Source organism: Lupinus angustifolius, chromosome LG07, assembly GCF_001865875.1.
Source record: "Lupinus angustifolius cultivar Tanjil chromosome LG07, LupAngTanjil_v1.0, whole genome shotgun sequence".
Lineage (NCBI taxonomy): Eukaryota > Viridiplantae > Streptophyta > Magnoliopsida > Fabales > Fabaceae > Lupinus > Lupinus angustifolius.
The window spans coordinates 18,479,488-18,507,075 of record NC_032015.1 but is presented as its reverse complement, the minus strand read 5'-3'; the positions used below and the strand labels follow the sequence as shown (position 1 = coordinate 18,507,075).

Below are 27,588 nucleotides of genomic sequence, written 5' to 3'. Positions count from 1 at the left end.
CTCTGGTGCGCTCTGGTGCGCTCTTGTGCGCTCTGGTGCGCTCTGGTGCGCTCTGGTGCGCTCTGGTGCGCTCTGGTGCGCTCTGGTGCGCTCTGGTGCGCTCTGGTGCGCTCTGGTGCGCTCTGGTGCGCTCTGGTGCGCTCTGGTGCGCTCTGGTGCGCTCTGGTGCGCTCTGGTGCGCTCTGGTGCGCTCTGGTGCGCTCTGGTGCGCTCTGGTGCGCTCTGGTGCGCTCTGATGCGGCCCGATGCGGTTGCGTTCCAGCCCGATGCGGTTGCGTAGCGGCTACGTAGCGGCCAGATGCAGTTGTGTTGTGGCCCGATGCGGTTGCGTTGCAACTCCATGCGGTTGCGTTGCGGCCCGCTGCGGTTGCGTTGCGGCCCGATGCGGTTGCGTTGAGGCCCGATGTGATCACATCAATTTGATGTGTTTGTGGCGGTCACCGCAACCACAATATCGCACTGCATCACATGATACGGTCCACAATTTGATACATTGCTTCTGTGTGTCAGAGTATATAAAATTACATTTTATTATAGATTGTGAGTGAGTGTAACCGTCAATTGTGTGGATTCCATATATGGATGGGTTTATAACATAGGTTCTACAATATCTTTTTAAAAGATAATATTTATATTGCATAGTAATTAAGCATAAACCCGACATTGATCAGTCTGTTGTCATTCCTAGTTAGAAATGTGTGTTTATGAATTTGCTTGAGTTAGGTTTATTCAAATGTGAAATCTCAAATTGAATATGTGAGAATGAGTGAAAGACTTTATAAATAGGAAATTCATATGAGACTAATGTCTTAAGGTTTTAGTTCAATGGAACTCCTCGATGGTTGGATGCTTCCATGTCGTAGTCTGATTCAACAGTTTGTATTCACCATAATATGATGTATGCGCTTATGATATTGCATCGTCATGAAAATTTGTTAAATGATTATATTTGTATGCATTTGAGTATTTATGATAAATTGATAATTGTTTATATGTTAAATGTTTGTGACAAGATTGTAATTTGGAAATATCTCAATTGCAAGTTATGGTGTTGATTGTTGTATTGATATGGAAAATACATAAGTTGATTGTTATATTGATGTGAAAAATACATAAGCTGATTGTTGTATTGATATGAGAAATACATAAGTTGAATGTTGTATTGATATGAAAAATATATAAGTTAATTGTTGTATTGATATAAGAAATACGTAAGATGGTTGTTATATTGATATGATAAATACATAAGTTTGGGAACGGGGCTTTGCTCATTGATATTAGATCATTAAGTTAGCGTCTTGAGTTCGTCCTAAGGATATGACATAGTAAAAATGTATTGGGTCGAAATAAATAACTTGTGTGATCTTTTTAGAAAGATTGAATTTGTTGAGAGCTCATGGCTATCCATTCACTTGAAAGTGTAGTGAAATTTGGGGTTTTGCCAAATGATATTTGATCATAGGTTAGCATCTGGGGCATGATAGAAATGCACTGAAGTTGAAATGACTAACTTACTGATACTTGTAGAAATAAAATTGAAAAAAAACCATGACTAAAAGATTTAATGGGCTAACATTGGGTAATGTGCATGCATTGCATTCTTGTAGTTGGAGAAAATAGAAAGATACGGTAATATAAATATCATTATGGATTTTGATAAGGGCGACAATGACATTGATTCGCCAAGAAGCTTTGAGGGTTTGCTCAGGTGAGATGGTCTAATGAGGGTTCGGTCTTATAACTCGTATGAGTAGGATAGTCCTACATGCAAACTAAGCGATCTTTGATACCCCTTGTGTATTTCATGACCGATAGAGATGATTCCTGAAATGGTCTGAGTTTACCACGTAAGCACCTCAGATAGAGATACTGAATAACAATTGATATTGTTAGTTATCGTTGTTAAGGATATATGTACTCCCGGTTGTTTTTCCACTAGGATCTTGGCCTTCAAGCATTTTGATGGAGATTAGTTGGTTGAATTGCATAAACATTACATGAAAGATATATTAATTGAGGATTTGAACGTCCTATTATATAAGACACTAACTTCACGTAACATTAGCATATGTTTGACATTATTTAAATAGTTGTATTATAGGTTGTCTCACTTTAATATTATTTTTCTACTTAATTCCATGTTGCACTCACTTTAGTTGGTTCTTACTCCCTTTCTCTATCTTTTCTTTTGTCTAGATTATTGATATGAGCAAATTCGTTGTAGTTGTACTTTAGATATTCATTGATAGAAGTGTAGATTAGAAGAACTTGATTTGTATATTAGTTAAGTATATTGTTTATGTTGGAATTATTGGCTCTAAATTAGGAATATTGTTGGTCTTTTTGAACTGATTTTTGTATATTTAGGAAGAATTCTGAAATAATATCCTTGATTAGTAGGAAGAATATTTAGGAAGAATTCTTTCTACACAGAAAAATGTCTTTTATAATTATGTTAGTAATATTAGATTAATGATTTTATAAAGTTAAAATAATTAAAATAGGATAATTATATAGATTATGGTTGAGTTTTGAGTTTCATATGAATGCCTCATTTTTTAGGTTGAGATAATATGAAATATTTTTATATCTTGAACTTGTTATTGAAAATAAATTTTAAATTTACTCTAAATTTCTAATATGTTAACTTTAACTTTCTAAAAAATTTCTTTAAATTGACATCATATTTTCAATAATAAAGCTTTCAGTTATTAGTTACAAAAATAGGTGTTATAGTATGTAAATGATGGTTAGAGTTCAAAATTTATGATGAATTAAATCTTAAAAGATTTGGTTCAATTTGGCTAAATGAGGTTTTGATTTTGCTTAGTTGAAAGATTTGGTTCAATTTTTTTACATCTCAATAATCCCCAATTTAGCTATGTTTTAGGTTAATTGATATTTAGCTATTAATAAAGTGTTGATCTAATGATATTAGACTATACTACATTCCAAAAAATATAAAAAACATTGAAGGTTTGATTATTATGAATAACATTTGTTAGCAAAAATAATCACACACCACAAACATAATTAATTCCTTACCTGTGAGTAATACCTTTGATGATTAGCTATAAAATATTAGAGAAATAGTCTAGCAATAGTTAAGGTTTTTTTACAATATCAAATCGTCAATTAATATATATATATAAATCAAAATATTATTAAGAGTTATTTTTATGATCTAATTTGCTGCATCGTGTAAGGTAACCGTCATTATAATTTATTCATTAAATAACGATTTGTTTTTAAATCTCGAATATTTTTATTCCCTATTATTACTTTATCTCCCGCCAAAACTATTTGGCGCTTTTTATTTCTATTTATTATTATTACATCTTCTCTTTCTTTCTTCACTTAAACGCAGCGTTCAGCTTCTGCGGCGATTTTCAAATATTTCAGATCCCTAATTTCTCAATCTTCAATCTCTCCCTCACTTGCTTCTGGTGTGTTTTCATAATCCCAATATTTTATTCTTCATTCGGGTTTGATCCTTGCTATTTGCTTCGTTTCATTATGTATTCTTGAATATATAAAAAATTAGGGTTTCAATTTTTTTTAAATTTTTGATAGATGCCCAGTTAATTTTTCTTCTGGATTTCTAATTCTTGAGTGTTGCTAATTGAAGAATGAGATCAAAGTTTGATTTTTTTTGGTCCGTGTTTTATAAATCTGCAATATTGATAAGCTTTGTTGAATCTGGTGCACAATTTCGATAGTTTTTTTTTTAAGATTAGGGTGATCATTTTTTTAGCATTAGTTTCTGAAAATTTAGTAATAGCCTATCTGTTTTATCTTGTAGTTATATAAAAGAATTTCGGGATAAAAGTCGGAGTTTCGTGAACTGGGTTGCTAATTTTAGTTGTCATCTTGTTGTTACACTACCAAGTACCAACTACATGGATTTAAGGCATTGTACTCATAATGTTCATTACATCAACGCTATCAAAGGTGGTTCAGTTACAAAAGAACTTAATGTTACTCGCGGAAAGCCGACTCTATCATTTAGGGATTTAGCAGACATAGATGGCGATGTAAAGACTGAACATGTTGCGGGTTTTATAGCGAGAAGAACAGTCAAAGCTGAACCTGATTCTCCAGTTTGTAATGCCAATGGCAGCAGAAGCTGTGACTATGAGGACAATGATTTTGAAAATATTACATTGAAGCAATTCCAAGAAAAGTGCAAAACAAGGAAGAGGAAGTATTCACACAGTATTGACTCATGTAAAGGGAAAATCAAAATTGAAGTTCCCTCATCCCCTGAAGACAACGGAGAGAAGCAAATGTCACCAGATGATTCTGATCTCGTAGAAACTCTTAGCAGTTGGAGATCTAAACTACCAAAGAAAATGAAGATTGAGAAGAGAAAGTGCATAGAAGACCCAATTTATTCTGACGCTCAAGAGGTTATACCAGTTGTCGATTTGGAAGATATCCAAATTGGTCAAGAGTTTGGTCACTCTTCTGGAGATTTGCTTGCTCTTGTTGAAGTGAAATCCGAGGTTCCGGAAACTGATTGTATGGATCACTCAATGAAGTTAAGCAATGACAGTGGTAGTTCTTCTGCTTGTGATGGACTGGATTTCTATTCTGGTATGGTAGACAAGGATGAGACTGAGATAAAACATGGATTTTATTTAGAGAATGAGTTAAACTATGTCTCGGAAGAGCGTGATGATCTTATTCCTCTAAGGATGGCATGGGCCTCTTGCACAGATACTGTAGTGAGTAATCCAGAATTTACTAATGGCCAGTCTCTGAACTTCCCTGCAATAGAATTTGCAAGTGAAAAATGTATCACCCAACCAGATGTCCATCACATCTCCCCAGAAGTGATCTCGTTGGTCGAACACCATCACTCTAGTGTTTCGGAAAATCAACCTGATGGTGACACCTCGATTTCATTACCTAATGTGGCCATACCTGAATACCCTGACTATGAGGATTTAGGCTATAGAGATGATAGCATTTTCCTTAGTGACTGCAGTAAAAATGAATTTACATCTGATGCTGAGGTTCAGGCTAAAACCAGCTCTAACACTGAACATGGCTTCAATTCTGGAGGATCTTTCATATCGAGCTCAGATGATTCATCTGAATCTAAGGAGAAGCAATTGTTTTCTTCCATACCTGAGAACGGAGGTGATCAAAAAACTGAGGCTACCGATGAATTGATATCTACGGATGAACATTGCAGTTCAGACCTGGATTGTCCTAGAAGGCTATTATCAAATAGAAAGGTATGAATATTGTTATGAAATTTGCATTTAGATTTGTTTATGCTATAGTTTTGTTTTATGTTATTTGTTCATCTCAATATTTTGTTTCTCTTGAATCTCTTCAGTCCATGCCGCCACCATCTCAGGAAAGGCTCTGTAAAGCCATGCAGATGATTGATATATGTGATGAAGACCCTTTCAGTAAGATCCTCATATATTTCATTTTGCATTATTCACAAAATATAAACTCAACAAAAATGGAAAGAGAATTTTAATTATAAGAAACAAGAGATAACAAAAATATGTTTATATAGCTATAGTCCACATGAGTAGTATCTAAACAGGAGAAAGTTAAACCATGATAGGATTGGTGGTGCGATCATACTAATGCTTGGAACATGAAATATTTCTATTACCTTGATTGGCAAAAAGTAGTTTATCCCGAGATCTTATGGAATCGGATATGCCTTTATTGAGTCTAGAACCTTTGTCTTGAACACTCATTGCTCTCTGCCGAATAACTAAGATTTCAACTAAAAGGGTTGTGGGCTTTATATTTTTATTTTTCTAAGTGTGATGCATTAATCTTGTATCATAAAAATGTGGCAATTGGTGGTATATTATTCTTTCTAAATATAAGGATGTTTGATCTTTTCCTTCATTTAGTTAACTTCTATTGGGTAATAATGTTTGCAGAATACAGAGGAAAGCTAGAATTTGGTGAGCAGAGTGATAAGAATGGCACCGCTGAAGGGCTTGATGAACCCACGAAAGCTAGATCTGCTAAAAACCGTAACGAAATGACGTTTAGTACTAAGATGTTTCGCCTCCGTAAAGAATTCCAATCTATACGGGATTGCCCAAACAGTACCTCCATTGCATTTTCGAAGCGGCAGATGCGTGATGCTGAAATCCTTACAACGAAACTCACAAAGGAATTGAAGTCAATGACGGACATCGTAGAGGATATGTTGCGATCTGAGTTTTGTCTAAACACTCCTTTGAGATATAAAGTAAATGAGGTATGGTAATAGCAAACTTGTTGGCCTGTTACTGGTATTAACATACTATTTAAATTGTGACTATTCAATTGAAACCTGTTATATTTTCCCCTCATTTGAAAGTAAATTGTGTTGAATATAGAAAGCATCTTTTAGAAACTTCTTGGCTAAAAATTTGGCTGTTGCAGGCAAGATTAGCTGTTAAGAATGCCACAAGAACTGAAGAAACGACAAACCGATGCCTTTCGATCATGTCAAGGAATTGCATCCGTTTCTGCAGGCTAATGGTTTGTTCTTCCTCTACCATACATATAATAAACCTCATTTTCTTAAACAGATTCTTAATGGTTTTCCAATTCCTCTTGCATGTTTTGTTTGGTTAATGATTAATATTGATCAACTGTAGAAATTAGCTGAGGAAGATGGTCCTGTTCCTCAAGAAGTGACTCAGAAAGTGAGAAAAAAAGTAGTATTTGCTGATGAAGTAGGTGGAAATCTGTGCCAGGTTAAGTTCTATGATGATGCTGATCAGACATCTTTCTCAGAATCTAACTGAAAAGGGAATGCTATTGCAATAGCTTGTGATCTTTGAAGTTTGTAAAGTTTGATGTAGATGTGTCTTTATACTTGTTTGGGGAGTTTATTGGTTTCTTTTTGTTTCTTGAGAACTATTTATTACCTTTGTGTTCACAAGTCACATTGGACTCCAACTTGTCTATTTTTTATTTGCATGTCATTCCCTAGGTGAACATTCTCCTGTTTTTCAATAAGAACATGCATAATTGACTTTTTTTACTACCAAGAGTATTTTCGGTGTTTTAAATTACAATTGCAGTAATGGTTGTGATTTATGCGACTGTGGTTATTCTGGTCGTTGTAATGTGGATTATGACTGTTGTGGCCTGATACATGGTCCAATATGACTTGATGTAGTTGCTTTGTGTCCAGATGTGGTGGCATCACTATGATTCACAGTAACATGTGATGCGATTGTGGCAGTCACTACAATTGCAATATTATGTCACATTAGGTGATGCATTCACAATTTAAATAATTGGGTATTTCCTCATCTATGGGTAAGAAACTAATCTCTTTCAGGGTGCATAACTGCCCTTTCTAACAAGTGTTGCTCTTAGAAATTAAATATTTGACTTTTTTTGTCATTGTGGGTCTGAGGGACTTATATCATTAGATCAACACTGTTGGTTAGCATGCATAATTGTCTATAGACAAAAGATATAACTTGTGAAACAATAGGTAAGGCACTCCTTGGTTGGGGTGGACCTGTCGTATTCTTAGTGTCAATCCATGTATCATGATCTAATGATAGGTCAGAAAATTATTTAAAAGTTAAATTTTAACTTAATTATATTTTTTCAATCAATCACAAGATCATGACACATAAAATAATATTAAGTGTGAAACAATAGATGTGCACTTACTTGGTTCAGGGTTTGAAGAAGGAATGACAAGAGGTTTATGCTGGAACTCAAAACCTATAATAATATAAATAAATTTATTAATGATAGTAAAGGGCTCACTTTTTAAGGCAAAAAGCATGAGGTTGAAAATAGCAGTGTGTTAGAAGATTATAAATTAGTTGAAAAAATGTATGGTAGCTGTTAAAAAGTTAATAGTTGATATATTCAATGAGTTTAATTTAGTTGATAAATGTAAAAAATAATATGAGAAAAAAATGTATTTATGGATAGTGTAAGCACTACCAGTATATTATTATCATTTATTTTTAATCTTCATTGATTCTTAAATAAAAAATAATATAAATGAATAATAAATATACTAAATGTGTATAAATTTTTATACTGAGAATATTATACATCGATCTCATATTTTTATTTATTTGTTTAGTATGTATGAATGATGTTTTAACAGACTGTGAGCGTACGTACTCCTCTGCTGTGTCTGTAAATTGGAGTCTTGCCTTTGACCAAAACTTTGAAAACCTCACTTTCCTCTCTTTATATTATATATATATATATATATATATATAATTTTTTTATAAATTCAGTATAATATATATAGTAGATGATACACAATAATATAAAAATCTATAACATTAAATTCTGTTTTTTACTGTTTAATTAATTTCAGTAAATCATTTTAATTTCTTATTCACTTCCCCAAAAGCTAACTTCAAGATATTCAAAACAATATATATCACATATAAACTAATCGTTAATAAATAAAATATTAATATATGATATGTATCATTTTATTCAGAGTAGAAGAATTAGTAAAATAACTCGGTATGATAATATATTATTTTCATATTTCAACCATGATCATTATTATGAGGAGAGAGATGTTATGTACTTGAGATTCTTGGGTACCGTGTAAATTAAACTGTTGTGGCTCAAATACATAAAATCTACACCTGAAACTGGAAGTTCCCTTTTCCCATGCCACTGTACTACATTGTTCATGATCATAGATTCATAGTAACATCACTATTTCCGTCACTAATTTTTTCTACAAAAACAAAAAACATACTACAACCACGTGTACTTATTTTCACATGAATATGATGTTCATTTTAATCCTTTAGGACTTAGTTGATAGACATCATATTTGCTCATTAAGTTAGTTGATTAAGAATCTTCCAATATTCTGAATGACTTTTTACTCTAATATTCGTCCTGAAAAAGGAAAGAAAAAGTGGGAGATAAAATTAGTGATTTCATATTAATGAAAAATAAAGATAAGCTTGGCATAAATAAAAGTAGACAAATTCTTTAATAAACAAAATTAAATTGATGCTCATTATTTCAAAAATTCATCCCTCACACTCATCATTATTGTCACACTACAACACACATTTTGTTCTAGGATAGGGAATCATTTATCTTCAACTGTATCTCATTCCTTGTTTTGGGCCAATATATATTAACATGTGAATAAAATAAAAAATTTAAAAGCAAAAAGTAATAAAATGAAACATTCTGGTCGACTTAGGACATGAAGTGAAACCTTGTTAGAGTAACCATTTGTAATAATTTTGTGTGTTTATTTTATTGACCATTAGCTCAATAAATATAGAACTTCACCACAAAAACATACAATTGAGGAACACATATTTTGTATAAAAATGATTTCACTTCATATACTATTTGTTATCATTGTTTGAAAAAAAATATTTTAATAAATAAGTATTCCTATTTTTTATCAATCATAACAAGTAAGATAAATAGAGTGATACACTCTTATTCTATATAAGATTTGCTCACATCATTTGGTGACCTCAGAATTATTGATTAAGCCTTAGGGTCACTTCGCCAACATTAATACCTTTGTGATTGAGGTTACAAGCTTAACCACTTTTTGATCAAAAGTTACACTACATGTACAAATTTTACCATTATTTTTATTTTAACTCCAATTATTCATTGGAATCTAACCTTCTATTTACTTTTCTCATCAAATCAAAGAATCTTAATTATGTGATTGTTTTTTCTTCCTGAAGCTATCATGTTTAGATGAAAAGGAGAAAAAAAATATGGAAAGAAAAAAATCCCATGTATGGTTTTCATGTGAAAAAGGAAATCAAAGAATAATAAAATTTGCCCCTACAAAAATGTTTTCTCTTCAATAAAAAAACTTAAATCTTAATATAAAATTTTACAATTTTGTACTGCTGTCCCTCTTTCCCTTAATTTTTTTTTGGAAATAAAATTTGATAGTTTGAATAGAGAAAGTAACATAACTATGCATGGCTAGGACTTTAACTCATTAAATATAATCTTTGGTTAAGTGAATAAATTCCTGGTTCGAGGTTACTTATTTTATTATTCATCAAAGTAGAGTTTGAATTAAAATAAAAAAAGAAAGATATACTTGTAAGCCATGAAACCTCGTAAAATGATAGAGGAAGAGTGTAGAATGGAGCAAATTCAGCCTTTTCTTTCATTCATCATTCTGTTCTTTGTTTCTCACGTCACTCATCACCATCACTATCATATTCTTTTCAATTTATGATAAAATTAAAATAAATAAATTATTTATATATTAATTCCACATCTTTTTTCTTTCTTTTTAATCTTGTCTAATCTAAATCATACTCAAAAGAGTGAATTACATTTTTCAGTGAGTTTTAGTAAAATTATACAAATTATCTTTTACTTTTTTTGCACCTACACAAACCTCATAGTTTTTATACTTTTATTACACTTATCACCTCAGCATGAAAAATAAGTGTAATGTTTTAAACAAAAAATATGATAAATGTAATTTAGTTAAACAAAATATGATATATTGTTGACACAATATACCATGTTTTGCTTAACTTAATTGTATTTATCATACTTTTGTTTAAAAAATTACACTTATTTCTCATATATGCGTGGTCAGCGTAATCAAAGTATAAAAATTAGGGATTTTGTGTAGGTGTAGAAAAGTGAGGGGTGATTTATATAATTTCGCTAAAACTCAATGAGTGTCAGTATAATTTACCTAAATGAGTTCAATAAAAATTAAAGCAACCAAAACTAGAGACAAAATCCTAAAGACACAGTTGTCAGAAACATATGAAAGACGACAATTTTACTTACATGATGCACCTTGACCGAAAAATTACGGTCTTGGTGCACCTTTTAGAAATATTATAAGATTGGTGTAACTTTTATATAATCGACATCTCAGTTGCCGATTTTTTTCTTCCCCCAAAATCGTCAACATGGAGGAGTTTCTATATTTTAATTTTTTTTCCCTCTCCCCCTAAATCGGCAATGGGGGAGTTTTGTGGAAAAAAAATTTTGTCTCCCCCTAAATCGGCAATGAGGGAAGTTTTTTGTTCTTATTTTTTTTATTTCTCTCCCCCTAAATCGGCAATGAGGTGGGAGTTTTTAGTTTTTTTTTATATTTTTGATTTTGTGAGCCCTAATCCTATATATACCCCCTAACTACATTATCTTTCCACAAAACATTATCTCCATTCTGTAACAGAGTAAACTTTGTTTGAACTTTCTTTGAGTAAACTTTCTTTGTAGAGGTTAGTATATCATTTAGTTACTACATTTTCTTTCATTCTTATATGTTTATATGTTTTAATCTTATTAATTGTTAAATGTATATGGCCATTGTGAGAGATATTGTCAGCGATTTTAGCGATGAAGAAGAGATTGAAATGTGTAGTGATGAGGAGGAAGTTCAGTTTGATAATGGTTCATCTCGTGGTATGACATGTACTATTCCATCATCATTTTTCGTGAACACAAATTCTGAAGTTGGTTGTGATTTTGGACATACCACCGGTTTAACAGATACTATTGATAATGATTTGTTTATTGATATGCAATTTGAATATAAAGAAGCCACAATAAATGCAATTAGAAAATTTCATGTCAACTGATGATTGAAATTCTCCACAATCACACCAATTGTCAGCAAGTTTCATTGTATACAGCCTCACTTGCCGACCATCAGATCTAAATACAACTTCAATTTCAAAGACTTCAGTCTCTCGTGAAATATTACGAACCAGTTCACATGTAGATTTACGTTGATTTTCTTTAATCATATTTGTTAAGTCTTCGCAATATACATGCCCTGTCATAATCATGTTAGAGGCTTCATTTCGATGTTCATTGAACCATTCATTTAGCCTGTAGTATGTTGCTCTAACAAGGATAGTGATATGGAGAGCTCTAGATCCTTTCAGAACACCATTAATGTGTTATACAAGATTAGTAGTCATGTGGCCATATCGTCTCCCTTCATCATATGTCTGACTCTATTTCTCTTTTAGAATCTGGTCCAACCATGCTTAGCCCTTGGATTTTTTTGACGCAACAAATTCAAAATTCGCTCGAACTGTGGTCGCATCAACTCATAACCTAGAAAATAAATACAAACCTATTAATATCCATAATATAACAATATTTCTAAAATTGAAAAATATAAATAGTACATACCCATTTCTACAACTTTGTCTTTTTGATCAGAATCTCGGAATTCCTTATTGAAATTACTAGCTAGATGATGAATTCAATAAACTGATTCTACACTATACCATCCTGCCAACTCACTTCAGAATGCAACTAATAAAACTATCCCCCTATCTGATATGATACACATGTTTGGTTGATGGGTAACAAAAGTCTTAAGATTGTAAAAAACCACACCCAAGTTTCTTTTGTCTCTCATTCAACAATGACAAATGCAACTGGAAATACACGTCTGTTTCCATTTTGTGAACTTGCTATTAGCAATTTTCCAGTATATTTTCCAGTAAAAAATGTCTCATCCACTTGTAGGATTGGTTTACAATATGCAAACTCTTCAATACATGGTTTGAAATCCCAAAATATTCTATCCAGAGTGATTCGACTTGGGTCATTCATGTCATCTACAACTTGGTGACGTGCTTCATATTTTACAATTGTGCTAGGAGAAAAATATTGTAGAACATTCATCCAACGTGGTAACTCATTATATGATCTTTCTCAATCACCATAAATTTTGGACATGACCATTTGTTTTGCAGTCCACACCTTTCTATACGTGACTGTATAACCAAAGCGACTAACAACATCCTTCACCAGTGCACCAAAATAACAATAAGGTCTGAAATGAATGACGAATTTAATTTACTATGATATTGAGAAACTAACATAGATACACAACTGTGTGTTCCACTAATTTTCCTAATCTCCCAATAATCGCGTTTAACGTTATAAGAAGCGCGAATTCGCCACTCACATCATGCACCAAAATATTTACATTTGGCAACGTATCTGTCCGGTCTAGACTCTGAAACAACATAGTCGAACGAATTTTTGATATGAAATTCTCTAATTGTATTTATTGTGCCTTCTTTATATTCAAATTGCATACCAATAAACAAATCATTATCTTTAATATCTGTTAAACCGGTTGTATGTCCAAAATCACGACCAACTTCAGAATTTATGTTCAAGAAAAATGATGATGGAGTAGTATATGTCATACTACGTGATGAATCATTATCAAACTGAACCTCATCCTCATCACTACACATTTCAATATCATCTTCATCGTTAAAAATATCTCTCACAATGACCATCTACATTTAACGATTAATAAGATTAAAACATATAAACTGATAAGAATGAGATAAAATGTAATAACTAAATGATATACTAACCTCTACAAAGAAAATTTACTCAAAGAAAGTTCAAACAAAGTTTACTCTATTACAGAATGGAGATAATTTTTTATGGAAAGATAATGTAGTTTGGGGGTATATATAGGATTAGGGCTCACCGAATCAAAAATATAAAAAAAACTAAAAACTCTTTCGTTGCCGATTTAGGGGGAGAGAAATAAAAAAAATAAGAACAAAAAACTCCCCCATATTGCCGATTTAGGGGGAGAGAGAATTTTTTTTTTTACAAAACTCCCCCATTACCGATTTATGGGGGAATGAAAAAAATATAAAAACAAAACTCCCTTCATTGCCAATTCAGGGGAAGAGAGAAAAAAAATTAAAATATAGAAACTCTCCCCATGTTTACGATTTTGGGGACACCAATTTTGTAATATTTCTAAAAGGTACACCAAGATCGTAATTTTTCGTTCAATGTGCCCCATGCAAATAAAATTGCCTACACCGAAGCAACATAGAATAGTTCTATATTACCGAAAATAGCCGGTTTCTGTCAGGTATCATGGAACACTGTCCATCACCACCAGCATCTTCAATTTGGTGTTTTGAAGAGAAAATAGATGAAGAAATTTCTTACGAATCCCACATTTTGGTAGCATGATAAATTACTTAGTTGTGTGGGTTAAGTTTTTTCATGTGTTTGAATCTTAACAAAGATTTTCTATTTTGCTTTTCTGTGAATTTGTGTGCACTGTGCAGTTCCAGTGTCAGATCCACAAAATCCACCAAGAATACTGTGCATGTGTTTTATCATCAGTATGACCATGTTTACAAGTAGAAATTGATATATGGTATAGAAATGCACATTTTTATTATTAATTTTGATATAAAATATTTAATTTTAAATTTATCAATGAATAATCAATGTTGGGTTATTGGCTGAGTCATTAATCCTATAACATATAATAATTCCTCGTTAACAACTAATAACAAGTATAATACCATATTTTCTGAAGAACGTAAATGAATAAAATCAGTATTGCAAAACTAAATTTAATATCTCTCAATGTTTTTCAATAATTATTTTTTTTCTTAATTAAAAATGAGTTTCCAAGGTGCTAAGGTCAAAGATAAAGAGGGTTAAAAATATTCGGAAACTTTAAAATATAGATAGGTTTAATTAAATATATTTTTCAATTCTATTTGCTACATTTTTTTATTTTAAATAAATTTTTTATATATTTTTATTTTTAAATGGAATTAGTAATAAAATCACATTTTCAATGTATATTTGTATAATGTATTATTATTATATACTAATTAAAATTCTATTTCTAATGATAGTTACCAAAAAAATCATACTAATAATCATGTATGATTTTTTTGGGTGAAAAATCATATACGATTAATTAAGCTAAAACAACATCCTAGTAATATTTCAATGCACTAGGCTTTACCCAAGACAGATTACTTATAGGATTTCAACTAATAATCTTCATGTGCATTTGGAAGGCACTAAACTCAAGTTTAATCCCAAACAAAATGTTTGGGCAAATGTTATTAATAACAATTTATTAAATTGGTTAAGGTACTTGATATGAATTTATAATGGTTTAATTGATGATTTGCTAATTAAATCATATAGCAGTAAAGCTACATATTCATATACATTATGCTAATATTAATATTAAAAAATTAATAAAGAATAAGATACAAATATTTTTATTTACACTGTTTATTAAAACAAAATGCATAACATGGTTGTAGATATGTTTTAGAAGTCTAAACTCTAAATATGATAGTTATCCTCGGTACTAATATTTTAGTAAAAAACAAGTCACTTTCATAAGAGTATAATTTTAAATGAAATTCGATAAGTATAACTAATACAGTTTAAATGAAAAATTAACTAATATGATTAATTTTAGCCGATATAATTATATGACTGATATAATTAATGTAATATATGATATAAGAATTGATTTACTGATTTACTAGTTGAGTCGGTCGATATAGTATAATTTTCATAAAACTGGTTTGGATGAAGGAAATGGGAAAAATTAAAATTGTATTTTCATTGTTTGTGAATTATTTTACTAAATTAATGATCTATGATTTCCCCTCTAATTCCCAAAGTTTTCCTCCAATTTAATGTGGATCATTCCAATGGCATGGATTTTCATGTCATTCTAACCATTCAAAAAACACTGACATACATAACTATATTGAAGTCTATTATTTTGTTTCTTTGTTCGTGTCAAGGGTATCTTCTAACTGGTAATAGTTGCAAAACCATCCATTTCAATAAAACCTTAGATCTATTTTTTCAATTTCACTAAATAAATAAAAAAATATGTGCTCATTAATTTAAAAAAAAAGTAATATGATAGAGTAATTGTGTACAAATATTTATGAATATTACACTTAAATAATATTATATTATGTGATGATATATGCATAAACGTGTGAGTAACATTATTCGAAAACCCACACCCAAATTTCTGAATCACGTATCTCTGTGACAAACTGTGTCACTTTCTCAGAATAATAAAAGATCATAACATGATTCTAATAATTATATCATTTCATTTCACCATCTCGATCACTCTCACTCTTCTTATCTGCAACATTCATCATTCTTAAACAGTGCAATCTCTTCAACTAAACCTTCTCTTTATTTTAACCTTTACCTTTTTCTCTTTCCTTCTTATTATTATGGCTGCTGAGGGCTTTGAACCCTACCATGTTCCTCAACAAAGCAGAAGAGAAAAGCTTAGAGTTCTACCTCATAACCAACCTACTCTTCTTTCTGAATCCACTTCTTTATTCCCTCTCTTTGATCCTTCACTTGTTCCATCTGATTTGTTAACTTCTCCTAACCAACAAGGTCACATGATGTTCCACAACAATAATATTCTTCTTTCTAAAGAAAACCAAGGTTGTAATAATGGTGTTATGGGATTTTCAAGGGTTGTGAATGCTTCTTCTTGTTCTTCTTCATACTTGGATCCTTCAATTCAAGTTATTAACAACAACCCTTTTCTTTATAACCAACCTCAAAGCTTTCAAAACCTTAGTAGTAGTGAAATGATGATGTTTAAGTCTGAACCATTATCTTTGTCTCTCTCATCTCACATCAACAACAATAATAATACTCAATACCCATATGGTTGTGGCTCAAATGAAGTTTTTTCTAGGAACACAGTTCCACTTGGACCTTTTACTGGTTATGCTATGATATTGAAGGGATCTAGGTTCTTGAAGCCTGCACAACAATTATTGGAAGAGGTATGTGGTTTTGGGGTTCATGGAATTTACACTGAGAAAATTGCTGCTGATGCAACTTTGATGGAACCTCCTTCTATGGAGAGTTTAAGTGCTGGTGGAATAGTTGGTGTGGATGATGATGCAATTGGGGATGGAAATGAAAGTAGGAAGCAGAAGCCAAAACTCTTAACCATGCTAGATGAGGTAATTTCTGTTTTGATTTTCGAAATTTGTATGGTATATTGATATTGGCTAATAATAATTAATCCTAATTTGTCCCTTATTATTCAAAGGTTTATTTCATATTAATGTCAAAATTTTTTGATGGGTATCATTTCCTAAAAAAATGTGTCCTATAGAATTGCTACTATTCTCTATATTATGGTCATTTGAGAATTTCATGATGAGTTTTCATATTTGATGTTCCTTTGGATTGTGTGTTTTGTCCTTCTGTTTAGTGGCGTTACTGTTTTAGATGCTATTCACGCAGCACCAAAATGGGTTTTTGATGAAAGTTTACTAAGCTTTTCTATTTTTGGCCTTAAGAGTAAAGTGCCTATGATATCAATACCATTAATGTATCATTACTTTATGTTTACTAAGCTTGTGTATGATGAATTGCATGTAAGAATTTGTGGTCTTCTTTCCAATTTTTTTTATTTAAGGGAGTTTGAACCCTCACATTTTTTAGCTAACAATAGGGGACATAACATGTTTGGTTCATCACTTAATATATAACATGTGCAACAATTATTACACATGTTATAATAACACCACAAACACCTAATATTTCTTGTGTATTTGTGTTTGTGGCTTTCATGAGCTTTGATACCGACAATGTAATACCTAGGCATTGATAGTGTAAAGATTTATACATAGTCAGTGCATAATTCAGTATTCATTTATATTTTTTATTGGAGAGTTAATAATGGTTGAAAATGGACGGTGAATTATGCACTGACTTTGTAGAAATCTCTTACACTGCCGGTGTTGCATTAGCATTATATATTATGTTTTGTGGGAAAGGTGGCCTTTGAAGAACATGATTGTCTTTTTGGGAAAGTTAATGAGAGGGAATATATGCCTTAAGATTGGTATTATAAAGTTTCTGACAACCATAGAAAGATTTTTTTAACAGGTGAAAATGTCACCTAGATTGAAGGTGGGTTAATGTGTATATATAAAGTGATTGAAGGAATCATTTGGAAAATATTTATACTGTGAAAAAGTGTGTATGAATATGAGGATATAATCATGGTGTTCAAAGAATAAAGAAACTTAAGTAGATGAGAAGGTTTTTATGCCTTTATGAAGGATTGGCTTTTGATTTGGATTTTACTTTGATAAATTATCTAAACTTTTGATGCTATAATAGTTGCATATATGTCATCCAAAGTCTTGATGGAATATAATATTTCGCTTTATGTTCTCATTTGGATACTGTTATTAATAAAATGGTTAATGGCATGATGAAAGTTCTCTTGCACCAAATGTTACGAATTATTCTTTGTCAATAATGTATGAATAGGTTTACAGGCGGTACAAGCAGTATTATCAACAGATGCAAGCAGTCGTAACTTCATTTGAGTATGTTGCCGGCCTCGGTAACGCAGCACCATATGCAAGTTTGGCTATAAATGCCATGTCCAAACATTTCAGATGCTTGAAGAATGCAATAACTGATCAGATTCAGTTTATCAATAAGACTCAGTTTCAGGTAAGCAATAACAGAAAAGATGAATCTCCGAGATTCCGTAACACCAATGATAGAGGAGGCCCTTACAGCCATAGACCACATGGGTTTCTTGAGCACCAACAGCAACCTGTTTGGCGACCTCAAAGAGGACTCCCAGAGCGTGCTGTCAGTGTTCTCAGGGCGTGGTTGTATGATCACTTTCTTCACCCGTAAGTACAATTTTAGTTTTAATTATATGTATAAATTATTGATATTGGTTTTTAATTTCAATTATATATATATATATATATATTCGTACAACCGAAATCAAAAACTGACTTTAATAGGCAGTAAAGCCGCAGTCAGTGGCGGAGCCACTCAGTTCCGGGTGCACATGCACACCCTGGAAATTTTGTGTACATATTGTCATTATAATTGATACTTCTGGCACCCTAGTTATGTAAAATTGCACCCATACCATTCATTTATCATATTTTGATGTTTTTTGGACCATTTGCAACCCCGATTTCCGGGTCCTAGATACGCCACTGGCCGAAGTTGTTGTGATCTTTTGGATTATAAGGCAAAGTACCTTCCAATAAAAGTTGTAATGATAACACTGTTGTACTAAGCAAAATAATAATAACATCAAATATCAAGGAAATACAATTTTTTCTAATATTTGAATTTCTATCTATCTGATAGCACTGTTGTACTTCAAAATGGTTGCTGTGCTGATATCATATCAGATATTTCAATACGTTTGAGATACTTTTAAGTTTATATGTTCCTTATTTTATGATTTTCTCTCATAATCATGTCCTTGTCTCATCCCATTGTATCTGTATCGGATATTTGTATCGATGCTTCCTAGCTATCAACTCTTTAATGCGACTATAATTCATTCACATTGCTCATGTATTGTTTTCTTCATCCAGGTACCCTACTGACACCGACAAGTTAATGTTGGCGAAACAAACTGGTCTATCTCGTAGTCAGGTAAGAACATTCATGATAAATTATTTGTTCGGAATATCCACATGCTTACTAGTTGATGCATTCATCTAAAGTAACTGGTAATATTTTTTATCAGCATTACGATATCGTTCGATCCATGTAGCCGACTTCGCTTAGTTATTGTTGTAACATTATTGACAATATCTATGTGTGTAACAGGTGTCTAATTGGTTTATTAATGCTAGAGTAAGGCTTTGGAAACCCATGGTGGAAGAAATACATATGCTAGAATCACAACAAGCTCAGAAAAGTTCCCAGAGGGAAGAAGGTAGTACGAACAAGTCGATTCATAATCATGTAGCTTCGGATCGTAGCTCTCTTGTTAGTCATGAGAATCCATCTACCTCAACTTGGAATGAATTTCCGAACACTAGCATTAATCATCAAGTGGGTATAGGAGGAAGCATGGGGAGTGTTGGTAATGGTATATCACTAACACTTGGTCTTCATCAAAATCATGGGATAGGGTTATCTGAACCATTTCCTATGAATGCAGCTCAACGTTTCGGCATGACCCTTGATCCTGAAGGTTGTGTTCTAAGCAGTTTTGAATCACAAAATAGGCTTTTTGGAAGAGATGTTATCGGAGGCCAACTTTTGCATGATTTGTAGGGTGAAGATTTATATATTTATCTTTAATCTAATAAACTTTGTTGTAAACTTCCAATTAATTGGTTGATATATTTTACTAAGTTATCTTATTTTTTAACCTAGGGTTTAGGGTTGTGGTTGTGGATATTGCTGAAACCATGGTCTCAATTAGGAAAATGAGTTTGAATATGGCCACTTTAGTATGCTACTAAAGTTTATTATTACCTTTCATTTTGGGACTAAGGGCTCTTTATTGACCCCAGAACATGTCTATAAGGTTATTGAAAATTTATTTGGGTCTTAATATATTGTTAATAATTTTCTCTTACAAATGTTATTTAAACAATTTAAATTTAACAAATTTTCTAACGACAAATTAGGCTGTCTCATTCTATTTTTTATCTCATATTTTATGTCTATTTATGTTTCATAAACCTAATTTGTGACAATTTGATTGTTAAAATGAGATTATTAATACCATTGTTATTATTGGTATAGGAATAGTAGTTTGAGTTAGACCATAACATTTTAAGTGATATGTTAGTTGGGCTTTACACAATGTTATTGTATTATCCATCGTTTATGTTTTATCATTATCGACTCTTCAAATTAATTAAAATCATAGCACGATTTAACAACTAAAATCAATGGCTGGAAGGTAGTTAGAACAATCGAAACTTTGGTTTTGTGTAACCAAAAAAGAGAAAGAGTGAAAATTGTTCTTATACTTGTTGCATTATTCTTGTCATCTTAAACCCGTGTGGCCATTTTTTCTTATACTTGTTGGCTTTGATAATTGTTAGACTGAAAATGCATATTAATCTTTGATAAAATCCCCACGATCTTTTAAAAAAATTCAATGGTTTCATAATACTATTATTTTATTTTTTAAATACATGAGGCATCTAGGATTTTCAGAGAATGCATTGCTGGAGTTATACTTCTTATATCCACCACTTGTTACTGCAGCGTGGTGAACAACTAAGAACAAAGATGGGTGAATATTGATTAATTTTTTCTATAACAAATAATATTAATCCCTTTTTGGAGGTTTATGGTTGCTCCCGACTAAGTGTTGCTCCAAAAAATTGAATTTTTCATGATTGATATGATTGTTAGGAATCGAGTGAAGCCTTATATAATTGGACTAATATCTTATTAATTTAATTACAAGTAAAATTGAAAATAAATTGCATTTTTTAAGAGATGATGGGTGGATTTTTGGTTTGTTGAATTGGAAAACACTTTGAAGGTGGTCGTTGATCTTGGGGAATGGTTTTACTTGTCTATGATCACAAACCACAGTAGAAGACCAACTTCATTGTGCAACTTAATTAAACAATATTTCACAACTAGGAATATTGAATAATATATGTTCTCTTTTATTTGTACACCAAAATGCATATTTATCTCTTTCACTTGAGAGAGAAATGTGTATATAAAAGAGAGAAAAATAGGTTTAAATATGTAAAGATAAATATGCAAAATATTTTGATATCCAAAATTTTGGACAATGATCACATATTATCTACGATGTCTCATTCTTTGTACTAAACCAATCATATATTGTCATATGAGTGATAGAAAAAATTTTAAAACAAAAAATAACAATGTAATTGGCTTAAGATAAAAAATGAAACATCGTTCGGAGTAGATAATTTTGTCCTACAATTTTGATCATAAAACTTTTTCCTTTCAAATATTGATGTCCCTTAAATTACACTAGAGACCAAAATATTTTCACAAGCCTTGATTACTTCAGTTATATCTTATTTAATACGATTTTGAAGTTGACAAAAATTAATGAATCCAAAAAAGAGGTTGACAAAGATCTACTACAGCAACATGCTAGCCAATTTTGTAAAACGTGTGACCAAGATATCTTATATTCCTAATTTTAGATCACAACTTGTCCATATTAAGTAATATTGGCATTTTCTCTTGTTTATTTTTTCTTTTCAAGTACAATGATACATTCATTTGATATACATTTTTAGCATTTGTAAATGTGAACGTATGTTATGTTACATTTAGTAATTTATGTAAAAATTAATATGATGAAAAGAATGAAAGCGAATATCAGACTAGATAGTTGTACCCAGATTTACCTATCGAAGCGAATAGATAATTTTTGGGATTTAAACTATCATCTCTAAATCATAAAATAAACAACTTTATTATTGAACCGCGATTAATACTTAAGCTTTTTTGTAATGTGCTATCCTATTGGGAAGAGAAATAAAAACAATGTCTACTCACTAAACAAATTCCACATGTATACAACAAATCTATGATTCCCATCTTTCATCTATGTCAATCAAAGACAGCTTGTTAGGGTTTACTAGAATTGTTCTGATATACTAGTAGGTATTTAATATAAGATAAATAGTCAAATATTCACTTATACTGATTTTAACATTAATGTTTAAAATAACTAAATATTAAAGTCTCACATGCTTATTCACCATTTATAATCATTTAGACAATTAATCTTAATGAGGTAACTTTTAAGATGAAATTAGACCTAATTATTCTAATATAACAGTTAATAAGATACACTAATTTTATTTTCTCATATACAAAATGAATGTTAAATATTATACGTGAATAAAAGTATCACTTGTTCTCCTAACTTTCTTTCTCGTTTTAATAAATTTTTATTGTCGATAATAAAATGCCAAATGGGCATGCCAAGTTTACTCTAATTGCATAATATAGAAAGTTACTAACTTTGGAGCTAAATTAGTCAAAGTAGAAGGAAGATGCTCTAACACAATTGGAGAATCTATTACAAGTACTAAGAAGAAATCAACTTTGTCTATCTGGTAATGTAGCAAGTGTCATTTAAGTATTAAATCAACATGCAATATTTTATCTTAAACTTTGCACCTTAAATAACCCATGCACCATATAGACACTTCCAATCATTTTTTTGTGTTGTAAAATCTCAAAGTTCCTAACTTCTGAACAATGGCCAAAACACTTTTCAAGCTCACAACTATTTTCTCTATGCTCATCATTTTATCCCTTCACTATCAAATATCCTTCTCAACTGACACAGAAAATGAGGAAGATTTCTTTGAACTAGATACCCCTTTGCCTCATCTCATTTCAAGAAGCAGATTCTTGGCAACTACAATAAAGAAAGGTGCAAAATGCAATCCCTCTACTAAAAAGAATATATGCAATGGAGTTTCAGCAAAAAAAGGGAGTGAGTTTCTTCAGTGCTGCAAGAAAACATGTGCTGATGTTCTTGGAGACATTAACAACTGTGGGAAGTGTGGGAAAAGGTGCAATAAACAAGAGCTTTGTTGCAGTGGAAAGTGTACCAATATTTTGCACAATGTCAATAATTGTGGCAAGTGTAACAAGAAGTGTAAAAGAGGGATTAAATGCTCCGTTGGGTTTTGTGGGTATGCTTAGTTACTAACTATCTACAAAGTTGAATGCAGATTGAATATTGGAGTAATATCATTCTTTACTACAAAAGTTGCACATCATTTTCAATGGTTAATTTTGTTATTGTTTTAGAATGTATTCATTATTGTTTATGTTGTAAATGTTTTGTTTGAAGTAGAGTGGACTATGTTCGCTTAAGATGAGGTTTGGGGTTCAATTTTTTGATTCATTTGTGTGTAAATAAAAGACACTATAAAGAAGAGTACTCTCTTATCATATATTTATGCCCTCCAATTACTCTCTCCTCAATTAGGAGGAGTAATTATTGGGTAAAAAATGGAAGCTTCTTTTAAGCATTTGTAATTTCATGTCATATTGTTGTGAGAATAATTTGGTATCAAATTTAATATCTTTACTTCATATGCTTCTCAATGTACTAGTTTAGTGATTGATCAAGACACAATAAATTTAAACAATAATTTAAAATAAAAAGTTTCTTGACCAATTATAAATCTTTGTCATTGTATATGAAATGGTACATCTAACTTTATAAAGGTATATAAGCAAATTATGTATTCCATTACTAGCCAAGTGGATTGTATATCAACTCATCATTGGTGGTGGTCGGGTGGGAAGTATTCATTAGTTGCCTTATAATTTCAATTTTCCCATCTTTTATCATTATGATGAACTTGGTTAGATGTAATTCGGAAAAGGCATCTCCAAAATAATAGATATTTTGTTATGATTTGAATTTCTACCATTATAATTATGGTTTGCCTAGTCACAAACTTACAATTCACTCATATCACTAAGGCCAACCATTATTAATTTACTCTTAAAAGTAACAGGCGCAGGGAAGATAAAGAAGAAAAAAAGAACAATCTTTTATTTCTTGATACTCAACTTAGAGAATCAGAGAGAGAGAAGAGAATGATGATCAGCAAGAAAAACTTGATCAATTACGAAGTAGTTATAAATTCTAAAAGAGGAAAAATAGTTAAAACAATTTACAATGCAATGCTATATATAGCAGACGAAATGGAAAACTAAATTAGGCTAGTTAAGACAAAAGGCCCAATAGAATCAGTAAAAGACTAAAGGCCAGGAAAGGCAAGATGAAGAAGCCTATTAACGCCATTGTTGCTTGAGAGTGAAGGTATCTGTTTTACATCCCCCCTCAAGTTGGTAGGTGGAGATCACGAAGCCCCAACTTAGAAATGAAGGAGTGAAACAGTTTATTCTGTAGAGGCTTTGTAAAACCATCAGCCAACTGATCTGATGAGGAGATAGGAAGAAGTTTAACAATATCATTTTATATTTTCTCATGAACCACATGACAATCGATTTCAATGTGTTTCGTACGTTCATGGAAGACGGGGTTATGAGCAAGGTAGATAGCAGACTTGTTGTCGCAAAAACAGGGTTGGAACTCGGAGTGGAAGTTGAAGGTCATTGAAAAGATAATTCAACTATTATATCTCACAAACAAGAGTTCCCAAGGCATGGTATTCTACTTCAGAGGAGGACCAACTCACTATTTTCTGTTTGTTGGTTTTCCAGGACACGATGGAAGAGCCTAGGAAGATGCAAACCCCAGTGATGGACCTTCTTGTGTCTGCAACATGCCCAATCAGAGTGTGCAAAGGCTGAGTTTGAGGTCTGACTTGGAAGGAAAAAATAGACCTAATGAAGGAGAAGATTTTATTTAGTGAAGGACCTGTATTGCAACATTATAGTGAGTGTCACGAGGAGTGTGCATATACAGGCTAAGCTGCTGAACAACATAAGAAAGGTATGGCATTGAAATGGTGAGGTAAACGAGTCTTCCTACTAGGTGTCTATAGAGGGAGGGGTCAGGTAAAGGGGAGCCATGGTCAATTTGTAATTTGGTGGATGGGTCAAATAGTGTTTTTGAGGGTTTAAAGGCTAAGGTTCCTGTGTCTTAGAGGAGGGATATATCATATTGTCTTTGGTTGAGGATAAGCCCATATTTGGATCTTAAAATTTCAAGACCTAAAAAAATCTTAAGGGGCCAAGGTCTTTTCTTTTGTAGGAGTTGTCTAGGATTTGTTTGACAGAATGAATCTCAAGGAGGTTGTTGCCAACTATCACTAGGTCATTTACATAGACAAGAATGACTGTAAAGGAATGTGGAGAGGATTTAGTGAAGAGTGCTTGGTCAACAAAGGAGTGTTGGTAGCCAAGAGATTTTAGTTTAGAAGAGAGGGTGAGGTGGCATTCATGGCTGGCCTGTTTGAGTCCATAGAGGGACTTATGTAGTTTGTAGACAAGTTTGGAAGAAGAAGAGAGGAGGCCAGGTGTGGGTTGCATGTATACTTCCTCATGAAGGTCACCATGGAGGAAAACATTGTTGATGTCAACCTGTTCCAAATGTCAAGATTTTGCTGTTGTGCAAGTGCAAGGATGATTCTAACAGTTGTGATTTTAACCACTGGAGAAAAGGTCTCGAAATAGTCTATGCCTTCCATTTGATTGAATCCTTTAGCCACAAGTCGGGCTTTATATCTTTCAAGGCTGCCATCAACATGTAGTTTAACTTTGTAGACCCATTTGCATCCAATGAGTTTCTTGTCTTGTGGAAGAGGGACAAGAGACCAAGTGTGGTTGAGAGCAAGAGCTTTGAGTTCAGTTTGCATTGCTTCTTGCTATTAGAGAATTGTAGAAGCCTATTTGTATGAAGTTGGTTCTGGTATGGTGGATATGGAGCAGCAAAAATTCCTATAGGAATTGGAGCAATTAGTATAATTGAGAAAAGATGATAAGGGGTAAGGGATACCTTGTCCATTTTTTGTTGGAGTGGATAAAAAGTGATATTGTGTGGTGAGGATGTTGCCATGGTAATCCTGTAAGTGTGTAGGGGGTCTTCCAATTCTGTTTGAGTGCCTTAATTCAGGTAAGTTGTTTTGTCTGGAGACTTGTGAATTAAGCAATGGAATTGGTACATGAGTTGTATTATTATCAGTGTTTGCAAGCTCAAAAATATCAATAGATTGTGTTTGTGTAGGCATAATCTTGCATAACATTTTGAATGAGAATTAAGATCAGTTGTAATCTGGAAATGGGAGCAATTTTCATAAAACATAACATTTCTTCATGTAAAAATTGAATGAGAATTAAGATCATATAGGATATAACCTTTTGTTCCTTCTTGGAAGCCAAGAAAAGAACCCTTAATAGATTTGGGATGAAATTTACCTCTGTTGGAATGTATGATAGATGCATAGCTAAGGTATCAAAAAGCTCTCAAGTGATCAATTGTTAGAACATCATTATACAAATAGTAATAAGGACTTTATTATTTGAGAAGGGGAATGGACAACCTATTGATTATATGTACTGCATGTTTAATAGCAAAATTTCAAAGTTTTGTAGGTAATGAATATTGATAGAATAAGGCTCTTGCAGTATTAAGTATATGTTGGTGTTTCCTCTCAACAACGTCGTTTTGTTGAGGGGTTTCCACACAAGTTCTTTGAAGTATGATTCTTTTTTATACAAGGAAGTTATGCATCAAGAACTCCACCCCATTATCACTTATTAAGGTTTTCAGTTTAGTGTTGAAATGAGTTTCAATGAGGGAAATAAAATTTACAATATTGGGTTTGGTTTCTGCTTTAGACTTCATAAGAATGGCCCAAGTGAATCTTCTATAATCATCTATCAATGTTAGAAATTATTTATGGCCATAGACAGAGGGAATATCATATGGTCCCCAAATGTCGGCATGTAGTAATTGAAAAGGGTGAATAGTGTGTGTTGTGCTATTAGTAAAAGGAAGTTTTATTTGCCTAGAAAAATGGCAAGTTGTGACTTTGTCACCATTGAGTAAAATACTGGATATAGGAGATATGGTATTGAAAGTGCTAAATATGTTGGATTGATGAGTTATATGGTCTATAGCACCAATGTCTAAAAGCCATTTAGAGACAAAGAATTTATCTGGTGGAGGAATAGGTGATATAGTATTTATCATAGAATTTGCAGAATGTGTAGGACCAGTCTTTGATTGATGCATCAGATCTAAAATGCCTTGAACTTGTTCCTCAGTGAACAAATTGTTGTTGCCTTGTGGTTGTGGCACACTCTCACTATTGTTGTCCTTGTCAAAAGAATATCTTGTTGTGTGATTCACCATCTTTGAAGATCTTGTAGATTGGTATCCAGCGGGTAACCATGCTTGAGAAAGCAATTCTCAACAGTGTGATTGGTTCTTTCACAGAAAGTACAAAATCTATTGTTTTGATTTCTTCCAAAGGTAGCAGATTTGTTTCCTCTTCCCTTAGTAAAAGTACC

General features: G+C 32.1%; 3 protein-coding genes across 3 annotated transcripts; all 3 read left to right on the top strand.

Annotated features, from left to right (window-relative positions):
• Positions 3,336 to 6,826, top strand: LOC109352605. The gene is made up of 6 exons (XM_019594715.1): positions 3,336 to 3,446; positions 3,803 to 5,243; positions 5,348 to 5,423; positions 5,919 to 6,244; positions 6,412 to 6,510; positions 6,630 to 6,826. Exons 2-6 carry the CDS (start codon positions 3,900 to 3,902, stop codon positions 6,777 to 6,779), a joined length of 1,995 nt encoding a protein of 664 aa, XP_019450260.1. The 5' UTR covers positions 3,336 to 3,446; positions 3,803 to 3,899; the 3' UTR covers positions 6,780 to 6,826.
• Positions 15,815 to 20,172, top strand: LOC109352604 (BEL1-like homeodomain protein 9). The gene is made up of 4 exons (XM_019594714.1): positions 15,815 to 16,793; positions 18,118 to 18,494; positions 19,203 to 19,263; positions 19,441 to 20,172. The coding sequence occupies exons 1-4, from the start codon at positions 16,038 to 16,040 to the stop codon at positions 19,891 to 19,893; spliced, it is 1,647 nt and encodes a 548-aa protein (XP_019450259.1). The 5' UTR covers positions 15,815 to 16,037; the 3' UTR covers positions 19,894 to 20,172.
• LOC109352985 (protein GRIM REAPER-like) lies at positions 22,843 to 23,295 on the top strand. Its single transcript, XM_019595172.1, has one exon. It carries the CDS (start codon positions 22,843 to 22,845, stop codon positions 23,293 to 23,295), a length of 453 nt encoding a protein of 150 aa, XP_019450717.1.